We start from the raw sequence: 11185 nt of genomic DNA on the forward strand, positions 1-11185 counted from the left end.
TTCACCAAAATAAAATTGCAAAAAAAGGAATAAAGTACAGTTCTTTCTACTCACTGAGTGCAGGCTTTGGAAGGAGGTGAGGCTGCAGGGGGTGCGGAGTGTCACTCAGGGTACAGGTCCAAGCTGTGTGTATATCCAGTGGGTGCCCAGACTGAGTTATTTGAGGTTAGGTGGGGGAGCATTTAAGTGCCCCTTTAATAGCAGGGACGCCCCCTGACGTTGGCTGGGTGTGCCACGGGCACTCGGAGAGCTGGGATTTCTATAAATAAGAAAAGGAGAGTCAGTGGAGAGGGGGGAGAGCAGCCCTGACCACTCCTCTCTGTGTGTCAGATCAGCTTGGAATGTGACTTTTGGATCCATCTCTAGTAAAAAACCTTATTTATATGGTAACCATAATCACACACTCACACCCAGAGTGACCTGGCTTACTACCCAGCCTCACACCCACAGCCCATAGATCATCCTGACATTCCGGCTGCCGTGCACTGCCGCTCCCATCACGCTCAGGCAGGAGAAGCAAGGTGCAGCGCTCTGGAAACTCCTTTCCAAACCAACACAAGCTCTGGTATTGCGGCAAACGGAATCTACAACTCCCATCACGCTCAGGCAGGAGAAGCAAGGTGCGGCGCTCTGGAAACTCCCTTCCAAACCAACACAAGCTCTGGTATTGCGGCAAACGGAATCTACAACTCCCATCATGCTTGCACAGCCAAAAACAACTACCCTGACGACCCTGCTGCTGTGAAGTGACATTCCCAGCACCCCCAGCCAGCCTGCTGCGGACTACAAACCCCATCATGTTCACGCAGACAAACCAACCAGCTGCTGGGAACTGCAACTCCCGCTGTATTCCTGCAAACTCTGCTCCCCCACCCTGTCAACTCCTATCACATTCAGCCAACAACCCCCGGGCACGCAAATGAAGTACACAACCCTTGGCTCTATCCAGCTGCTGAATAAAAGCCCCTAAAACCTGAGGTTTTTATTACAGGGGGTCCCGGAGCATTAATGCAAGCATTTCATACATTAGCTGGCAGGGTATTTGCAATCCACCCCCCTCCACCCCGTAATATGAGACCCCTGGCGGTCCCGTCAGGGTTTGGAGTAGAGTTTCATATTCTTAAAATGATTGTCCCCCTGCGGCCCCCGGATCCTCTGGTGTGAAATAATGCGCTGATTGTTAATGGGTTTAGGGGCCGTCCGGGGGTTTCAATCTGTATTTAGCGAGACCGAGCCTCAGGCGCATGAACCGATGCGGACCACGGCCGCCCACGTCCCACCACGTCCCACCACGTCCCACCACCATAACAAACAGACTTTTTGGCTAATTGTTATCCTCTTAACCTAATCCAGATCGTTTGTTTTCTTAAACGCGAGGAGCAGACGAGATGACAAAACGGGACAAAGTCCTGCAGATAAAGGCGGATTTGAGTTAATTTCTGAATTGCTCATTCACTGAAACCATTACGCTGATCCACGCCCAACGTCAGGCAATCATCCTGATCCACTCAGCCCTGGGAGGGTATCGGCAGGTCAAGAAATTCACTGGATAATCCAGAACGTCCCAGCAGATCGGCCCCCGACGGCCCGTCTAGTCAGCCCACTTCTTGTAAAGACTTAAACCTTAATCAGTCGTCGGTCTGGTCTTAGATTCAGGAGCCGTATGTCTATCCCATGCATGCTTAATACCCTCGCTGTATTACCCCCTACCACTTCTGCTGGGAGGCTGTTCCACTATAAGGAGTTTGGAAGCAAAGTGGACACCTCTGAAGGCCATGTTGTTGGTTTCGTCCTTGGATCTTAATGCATGTAGTCACCCCTCTTATTTATGTTTGATCTGTTATTATGTATCTCCAGTCCTCATAAAAGTTATCTAGATCAACATAACTTTGTTCCAGTGATGGTTTGCTGTTTGTTCCAGAGTTTGAATGTTGACCAAGTATCTTGGGTCTTTTTATGTCTTCTTCTCCGATTCCAGTAATGGTGGAGGTTGAGAAGGATCAGGGGTCCCTTCCTTAAATCTTCTAAGTTGGGTGATGTGCAGGGATAGGCGAGTTGTCCGTACGAGGACACCAGTGAGCCTGGCAAGGTTTGTGAAGGTCCATCATTCAATTGTCCACCACAGACCCCACTGAATGTCCACCATGAGCAATGTTGGTGCCAACCCCTGGTGATCTGGTGCCAACTTTTCGTGACTCATTGGGGGATGTTGAGTGCAAACTGGCTAAAAATGCCTCCTTTCGTTCTTTTTTTGGGTCCTCGCGTGAAGAATCCTTATGAGGACCCTGGTATCCGAAAGATGGGTCTTCTAAAGGCAGACTCGGGAGGTGGGACAGAATCATGGCTCACTTCCTCACCTCTAGTCGGAAGGGAGCGATGCCTGTGCCCCATAAGCCTTTATTGTTACACCAGGGGCTTCACACTTACCACCATCAATTACACATCTACCTGGAAATACCAAAAAGTCATCAACGTACCATCACATAGCCTACAAAAACCTCAGGGGTCCCTTCTTCTGATGTCACGTTGCCATCACAGAGGGTGAAAGAACCTCTTATCTTTATACGCTGCCCACACCTGCTTGCGGGTCAGTATTGTGTGTTGTGGTGTTCAGACTTACGGATTGTGATCTCCGTTATGTCGCTGAGGAGGAGGATGCAGGGCGGAGGACCCCTGCAGGGCGATCGCATCACATGGACCCCGGCTGGTAACGTGACTCACCTGCTGGACGGGGTGAAATCACAATGAAGCGGGGAAGCCGTCCATGTGACTTCCCAACGTCCTGCGAGCTCCGAGGCTGCGGTTATCCGCTTGTTTGTGGTTTGAGTTTCGAAGCTAGCGGCGAAACTTCACATGAATGACATTAAGAACATTTGGTGAGAAAAAAGTTCTTCTTTTTAATTTTTTTAGCAAATCCCCTCTAGAAGGGAGATTTTCTCCTTTTTAGCGTTTTCACGCTTATGATTATTATTCATTTTTACAACTGGTGCTAACAGAGAAATACCATAGAAGCCCTGGCCCCTGGGGTCCTCGAGTGGTCCCCAAATTTTAGCCATCTCTAATTGGGCTGAATTTAGCACGGACGCTGCAGAGTTCCTGGAAAAGAGTTCCTGGAATCGGTGTTGGAATTTAGGTTAAAGGGAACTCTGTTTCTTTAGTGAACTCAGTAGGAGCCGCTCCATAAACTCAGTGGGGCAAATTCCTGAACACAGAGATTCCCTACAGACGTGGCATTGAACTCCGCAGGGCAAGAGTCTACAACGAACAACCAGGAGGACCCAAACTGGTCTGGGGATATCTGCGGCTGTAGTATAGCTAGGATTCCGGTTGGGCATGATGGGAATGGCAGTCCGCAGTTGCTGGAATGCTGGAGGTTACCCGTTCTACCCCCAGCTGGTAAACCGATGCCATGCAGTGATGGCAATCACACGGGTCGCACACGCTAAGGGGTAACATATTCAACCAATACAGGAATGTAACCTGCGTTAACCCCCGCAGATCCGGAGAGCTCCAATGCGAATGGAACGTAACATCTATGATGTATTAAAATCAATTCAACCAGAATATTAAAAGGATATTTAAAACGTATCCATAAAAATGGCAGCTTTTCGCACACACCGGTACCGAGGCACCTATGTGGATACGTTATCTATCTTATCTCTATAGTTAGTAATAGAAAACACAGTATTGTGTATAAAGTGACACAGGCACCGAAGCAATAATTAGTCTGGATCAGTTAAAAATAACTCTAATTAGAGAAGACGTAGAAGGACATCCCCTGTAAGCTGCATGGAGCCTGACCACAGCGATTAGTGACGGAACAAATGACATCACTGATGACTCAGATTCAGGATCCGTATGTCTATCCCATGCATGTTTAATACCCTCACTGTTTTACCCTCTACCACTTCTGCTGGAAGGCTGTTCCCCTTATCTACTGGGGTTGTGAGCAGCTATTGAATAGACAGTTATCGAGATGGGTTTAGACCGCTTCCAGTGTACCATCCCGAGACCCCACGCACTTTTGCCTCCTACATTGTATCAGGTATGATGCCTGCAGAGGAGCTTTCCTCCATTCCGACACTCACGGGGTTCGTCACCAGACCATTAGTGATATTTAATGCCATCAATCTCCCTTCCTTCCTGAACGGATTCATCGGGCTGATGCCTTAAAAACCTCACTTCAGTTAAAGGGCTTATCCTCAGATTAGGACGATGGCCGCTTTATCCCTCTTCACGTCAGAGGGGTGCTCCCAGCGCTTAGAATTCAGGAAACGACCGTATCAGTAAGAGATAAAACATCAGGGCCTGATGGAGGCGGAGATCCAGACCCCCGAAGACCTGCGACGTAGGGGGAGGAGCCTATTACTCAGCATTAACCAATAATATAATTGTTACAATTTGGCAACAGTTACTTTGTAACATTTTAGTAACAAGATCAATACAAAAATAACTGATTGCATGTTTTTTGCTTTCTTAATTCCTTCCAAGTAGACAAAACTGCCTCATCATCCCAAAACACGCGGTATCATGACACATACGCCCCATTTGCTATGTTGCCCGTGACGTGTTAAAAAGCCACACCGGTCACTGAAAGAGTTAACCCCGTCACTAGCGCAGGCCGGGCTGATCTATTTAGTGACACAAAGTTTCCACTCGCAGAAATACCAGCCAAATAAAAAAAAAACCCAGTCCTGTAATAGCTGAGACGCCCTGTAACGGGCTCCAGGAGTCCTGCGAGTAATCCCGTCCGTGACGGCTGTTTAAATGCATTTTATTTTCCAGCGATGGGGAGAAGTGGAACATGAATGCGAAGCGTGGCCCCTACGGCTTTAAATGCTATGATGTCACCGCGCTGGCGTTATGAAGTTAGGATATGATGAATGGTTCGCAGGATACACACGATCAGGAAAGACTAAAGGATCTCAATATGTCACTATACAGCGCTACGGAATATGATGGCGCCATATAAAATGAATAATAATAAAGTCAGGCTTGGGGAGAGAAGAGAGAGGGGGGGGGGAGTGGGAGAGAGACATTTAAATACATAAAGGAGGAGAAAAGTTACAACAAGAGACCGGAATCTAACACCAGAGGGTCGGAGGCTGAGATGGAACGGAAGGAAGTTTTACTTTACTGAGAGGGTAGTAGGTAAGTGAGACAGCATCCCAGCAGATGTGGTAGAGGCCAATACAGGGAGAATTTAAACATGCATGGGGCAGGCATATGGCTCCTGAACGGGACCAACACTGGCCGAGATATATGTCTTCTATGAGTCAGGCAGCGTGATTTATTTCACTCAATGAGAAAAGCTTTTACTTAGTCCGTAAAACGTCCACTTTTTATTCAATGTAATTTTAGGTTTTGTGCACTAATAAAACCACACGACACAGCAGGTGAGTAACGATTCTAACCGGGGGGATATTTTCTTTAAAAATGTACACAATTGGATTTGTTGGGGGTTTACGTGTAGCCCACCAGTCGAGGTGTGCTGGGGAAGCTTTTCCTCATGCCCATACATTTCTCCTGGTCAATGAAAAGGCTGTTGGCCTTGAGGGACAGATCATGTTCCAGGTTGGCCTTGGTATGGACCAGCATCTGCAGGGTGTCCTCAGCTTCCCGTAGACGTTGCTGCAGGACCTGAATGGCGTCGTCTATCTCTTGGACTTCGTGAACGAGGCTGAGAAGGAGTAGTTTGAGAAAATAAGAAAACAGGAGGAGAAGTCAACGTGGAACGTTACGAATCCCAAAGAAACTACACATCAGCGTAGAGCAGGTCGTGCCTTGGAACCTAAAGGTCACACAAGGTCATACTGGGCAACTCAAGGTGATTAACTCCCCAAAGAGAACTCTCAATACCCACAATGGGGCTTATTACGCCTAACCTTACCGAATCTGCGCGATGTCCCGGCACAGTTCCACATTGGGGCGTCTGGTACGCTCGTCCAGCCGTGTCTGGGCCACTTTCATGGGACCGATTTTATCCTTGATGGCTTTTTTGATGGCTTCGATTGTCATCTCTGTCTGGAAGATTTCCTGGAGCGTCTACGGAAAAGGAATCTATCAGCGTTAATGAATAACGTAACTTCCGCAGGATACTAAAACCTAACTTTTGCACCTTTACGCCTGGTTCACAGTATGGAGAGGGCACAGTGATTGAAAAGCTTTTGTTTTTTGACTCCAACAAAACTGAGCGCTGTGGCATGTCTGCTAAACGCGGCCACTTCTTTGGGCCACTTCTTTACCTTAGCGAGGTGACTCTGCAGCTTGTTCTTGGCGTCAGCCGTCTCGGAGATACGGTTGGTGAACATGACGTTGACGACATTGAACTGACTCCACATCTCGTTGGAGGTCACATTGAGAAGATTCTCCACGTCCTCTCTGAGCTTGGCTGATGCCGCCCGCTCGCTCTGTGACCTCAGGATGTTATCATCGCTAAACTTTGCCCACGACTCCGGGACTGAGATCCTAGAAGAGACCGAGGATTGTCAGGCGGTCCGATGGATTTATTCATTTTTTTCAGACAGTTGCAAGGAGATTTAAGAGACAGACTGACGTACGTTGCATCGATACGCTCCACGCCTCGGTAATACCCGATGCCTTCCGAGGTGTTCCTGAGGTTCTGACACTTGTCGTCTATGCGGTAGGCCATTTGCTTGTCACCTATATCTCTTTCGAGCTCGTGCTGGGCTGCTCTGTTGGAACTATAAGAAAGAAAACTCGTTGGGGAAACCTGGAAAACAAGTGACACTCAAGACCTTGAAGATAATTCGGTTCTAAAAACAGTAATTATACTCCCTGAGGTGGTAAAACATGGCCACAGAGCCTGCGATTTGCAGAGCCTTGTCCAATCTTCTGTCTTTGCACGCTAAAACAAGCAATAAAATAAGACGCCTTACGCGAGCTGTGCCGTTGTCTTCTCCAGGTGCCTTCTCATCCTTTCTTGGCAGGACTTGATGCAGTCCACCTCCTGCCCAATGCAGATGTGCAAGAAGGATTAATGGGATTCAAGCATATTTAAAATGCTACCTTACATATTGTCCACCTTTCCTTAGGAGCAGTTAATTCTTCTTCAGTTGTGGATTCCACATTTTAACTGCTCTCCCTGTTGTCTATGGAATCTATCTTCTAACTATAAAGGCCCCATGTCAGCTTTTTGCAGAGATTCCAAAAGGAACTTCGTAAGACAAATTACACAGATTCTATCTTACACCAACAGTGTTGAATGCTCAGTAGATATTGAAGGACATTTTCCGTAGTTTTAGAATAGATCCGCTCACCTGCAGAAGCTGCTTTTCTACATCATCGTGTACAAGGTCTATGGACATCCTCTTCTCCCGGTGATAGAGACATTCCTGAGCGACCTGAAAGAATTCCCCGCAAACAAATCATGAAATTATAGAAAAAGCAAGAAGAAATTGGTGCATTGTTTTGCTCCGAGGCTGAACTTAGTGATGGGAGCACCTGGCTAAGTGAATCGAGACTTAAGGGCAAATCACTGCTGAGAGTGGTGGGAGTATCTCCTCATGTAAATACATGTTTAGGGACCTCTGGCCCGTTGCATAGCGCTACGTATAGTTTACCAAATCTAATATACCATCATTGGCCCCCCCAGTCGGAGACCAGGCAGCAAGGAAGAGGGCAAATAAGGACACCAAGCCACGGTAAAGGGCAAAGTATACATCGGGTTGAAATAAAGGCTTAGTTTAGTATGAAGGGGAGAGAAGAGAACCTTTTAGGATGGAGCGAGATAAAAGCACAGGGTAACATTGTTTAACATGAAGTGGAGATAAGAGAAAACAGTAAGGCAGAGAAGAGTAAAGGGGTTAACGGATAGTATGAAGGAAAGGAGCTCTGACTATGGCCAAAAAAATGAGAAATAGATAATATTGAGATAGGAAGGGGGGGTGGAGGGGTCTGATTACACAGAATTAACCCTATCTGACATTATTGTTACATTATTTTTGTGTGCAGCTCAGTTACGGGTAATTCCGGGTAACGCCAGCCTCGTTTACAGAATATAAACGGGTCACATTGTTACAGTGTAACCGCACGCGACTGGCTGCCGGTACGCCGAGCAATCCCCAGACCTCCCAGTGTTTGTAGCAACCGGTGCCGGAGCTGTAACCTGTATTGTTCCCGGCTCTGCCTGGGGTGTGTTAGACGATATCCTGGCTACTCTGTTTACCGGGCGTAAGGCACAGATTCGGCCGGAGATGTTTGAGATGAAACCCAATACTCCTGGGCTCATCCAAAACGTTCATTAACCGGGTCTGCTAATTGTGCTGTCCGAGAAGGCCCTCAATGTGTACGGGATTAATTACACGTACTTAACAACTAACCCGGTTACCTTAGCGCTATAGATCTGTGCCGAGCCTTTTAGATCGAAGTTGTATAATATAATTGTTTTCTTATTAAAGGGCACGCGGTACTATAAGAGGAGAATATCAGGACCTAGAACCCTAGAACCCCAAGACTGAATATCAATTAGCTTTAACGTTCTGATCTCAGACCAGGGTCTGTCGCCATTTATAGGGAGTCTCCATAATCTGAATTACCAAGAATGAGAGCACTGTGGGGGTTTATTCACTAAACTGCGGGTTGCAAGGGGGTAGTACTAAACATTTGTCTCACCAACTTCAGCCCTGTGAATATCTCCAAGAAGTTAACATTTTTGATCCAGATGGGAAAAAAATATCAATGTGTGTGAGATGAAAAGTTTCAAACAATTGCTGCCTGAGATACAGCCTGGGTCTGGCAAAAAAACAAAAATTACATAAATTGTGGCTTGAGTCAGAACTCGGTCATCTCATGTGATCGGAATGAGTGTCACTTTAAGGAAACGGTTTGGTCATGTGAGCGTTAGCAGGGCTGCGCTTTAAACAGTGAATAAAAGTCCCGACATTCATCTACTTGAGATACAAGGCCATATAAAAAATATATATATATCATCATAAAATGATATAAACTGAAGAAATTAGAAAAAGCATAGTTTTAATATAAGAAGCTCATGAAAAATGTTATATTTAACATAGTTCTTTCTCTAAAAAATATGAAGACATTTTGACCTTGCAGAAGGCCTTGGTACCTATAGGAGACCTATAAGGAGATCTATAGGTGATGCATCTGATATATATATATATATATATAAAGACCAATGTTCCTGGGAACTGAAAGTCTGCTAGTTGCCCTGGGTGTACACTTTGCATTTCAACCCGCTGAAGGTGGACTATTGTTACATTTGCGTTCCCTCTGCCAACCTACTGGGGATTAACAAAAGTAACTGTATGCAGTAATTCATACCTGGTGGCCCCACCTCTAGACGGAGATAAAACATATTGGATTAACTGTGTCTGATGTTAAAGCTTCCTTTTGTTTACACTCGAGCTTTTCCAAACAATGTCTAGACGTCCCTCCGCGGACTCACTTGGTGTTACCCCCGTTCTGGATATTAGATATGTCAATGCTTTAAATAGACACCTCTGGGCTTCAGCCAACTACAAAGTAGTAGAAGGGAAGAATTGCTTTTGGAAAACCCTTTGCAGGACGGAGGACATGCCATGAGGGTGGATATTTTGGGATAATGGTAATATATATTTTATGGGATACAGGACACATCTTCTCAAAGACCTTATATATGGGTACCTGTAGTGGTCCTTCTGTCTCGGCCAACGCTCTTTCCAGCCTCCTCTTGACTTCGGAGAGGGCGTTAGTCTCCCCAATCATCTGGTCGATCTCATGAACGATTTCCGATTTCCAAAAGGCAATGTCATTTACCCGTTCCCCCAAATCTTTACTGGTGTCGTTCTGAATCTTCCTTGTCCTCTGTTCCTTGTCTTGAATCAGCCGACTGGTGTCAAGTCTTAGCCTCTCCGCACTGCGCCTGGAAGACTCGGATTCCCGATAATTTTGCTGATTGGATTTGTACCAGTCGTCGGGAGTATATCTGGTGAAAAGAGCTGTTCTGTTGGATGGGAAGGGGGTGATTTGGGCAGGACCTAAACCTGGGGAGCTCTTGGAGAGTGGAGCCAGCGTTGGAGAAGCAGATGCTACCTTGTAATATGTGCTTGGCCGCCAAGGAAGACTCAGGCTATGGCTTAGGGAATAGTTAGGGAATCGATTCTTATAACTTGAAGCCATGGTGGAAATGGCCGGCAGAAAATTAGTAGGTGTTGGTCTTGGTCGAGCATAGGTAGCGGTTAGTGTTGTGCCTAACAGTTCCATGTTCGGTGATCACCATATAACAAGATTCCTGTTTACAGGGAGAGAAACATTGTATCAACTTCAATGCAGTTACATTTACTTTTCATAAGCGGGATCTCTGCAAGGACAATCAGTCGTTCTGGGATGGTTACCACAGTGATATGGAAGGTGATATACAGGAGTTTCTGGCCAAACACATTGAGCAGAGCGCCGACTCCTTTAAAGTAACTGTAATTCGAGACGGCCTCAGCAGCAATGCCCTCCACCCCAACCATTTATTTCTAATGTATAGCATCTATACAACATAATGGGCTGGAAGAGGGCCGTCCTCCCCGTTAAGTGATAGCTACACTTATACATGGGAAAGCGTGTCCGCTCTATGTAACCGCTGATAATGGGTAAGGTGAGCTTCTCTCGCTGTAGTCTATTCTGTCTCCAGGGTTCACATACTGAGACCCACGAGACCTTTTGTTCTGCAGCTTCACCAAGACTTACCACAGACAATTTGTTGCAACGATAAACACTCTTATCTCAAACAAACACAAACTTACTGCCCTTACAACATTCACAGTCTAATGGTAGACAAGAGAAGACTGTAATACATGCGCACATACATATGGATATATGTGGTCAGGATTCATATACGACGTCCAAACCCAGGGCCAGAAACCTGCCCGGAACATGCTAACGGTTTATTATATTACATCTTAGCTATTTTAGGGTCCCAGTTCCTTGACTGAGGTCAACCCCAGTAGGACAACAATGTATTCTGTAGGCAATAATATATAAATATATAAAAACAAAAAGCACATTAGGATACAAAGAAAGTTTAAGGATCTTTTTAATCTTAAAACATCTTCTCCACAATGTATTCAGATAGTCTTCTCCTTGATACATTGATGATATAACACATCTTACAATATTTTCTGACATCACTTCATTGATCAGTACATAAATATTTGCTCCTATCATATAATTTGCG

General features: G+C 46.0%; 1 protein-coding gene across 2 annotated transcripts; it reads right to left on the bottom strand.

The window, feature by feature from the left end:
* Positions 1–5313: 5313 nt before the first annotated feature.
* Positions 5314–10673, bottom strand: TEKT3 (tektin 3). Of its 2 annotated transcripts, XM_053454144.1 has the most exons (8): positions 10554–10673; positions 9646–10252; positions 7281–7364; positions 6900–6970; positions 6561–6704; positions 6246–6468; positions 5891–6045; positions 5314–5680 (listed from the first exon to the last, which is right to left on the bottom strand). In XM_053454144.1, the coding sequence occupies exons 2-8, from the start codon at positions 10222–10224 to the stop codon at positions 5464–5466; spliced, it is 1473 nt and encodes a 490-aa protein (XP_053310119.1). In that variant the 5' UTR covers positions 10225–10252; positions 10554–10673; the 3' UTR covers positions 5314–5463. The 2 variants fall into 2 exon arrangements, with proteins under 2 accessions (XP_053310119.1, XP_053310118.1); XM_053454143.1 differs by lacking the exon at positions 10554–10673 and having other exon boundaries at positions 9646–10294.
* Positions 10674–11185: the final 512 nt, after the last annotated feature.

The sequence above is a fragment of the Spea bombifrons genome, chromosome 13 (assembly GCF_027358695.1).
Source record: "Spea bombifrons isolate aSpeBom1 chromosome 13, aSpeBom1.2.pri, whole genome shotgun sequence".
NCBI lineage: Eukaryota > Metazoa > Chordata > Amphibia > Anura > Pelobatidae > Spea > Spea bombifrons.

What these genes read in the sequence shown, in the direction of transcription:
- TEKT3 (XM_053454144.1), bottom strand. Translation starts at nt 10,224, where the DNA reads ATGGAACTGTTAGGCACAACACTAACCGCTACCTATGCTCGACCAAGA. An exon ending in TAGAAAAGCAGCTTCTGCAG is followed by an intron (nt 6,971 to 7,280) that starts GTGAGCGGATCT and finishes TGCATTGGGCAG; the next exon opens with GAGGTGGACTGCATCAAGTC. An exon ending in CGGGACATCGCGCAGATTCG is followed by an intron (nt 5,681 to 5,890) that starts GTAAGGTTAGGC and finishes ACTCCTTCTCAG; the next exon opens with CCTCGTTCACGAAGTCCAAG.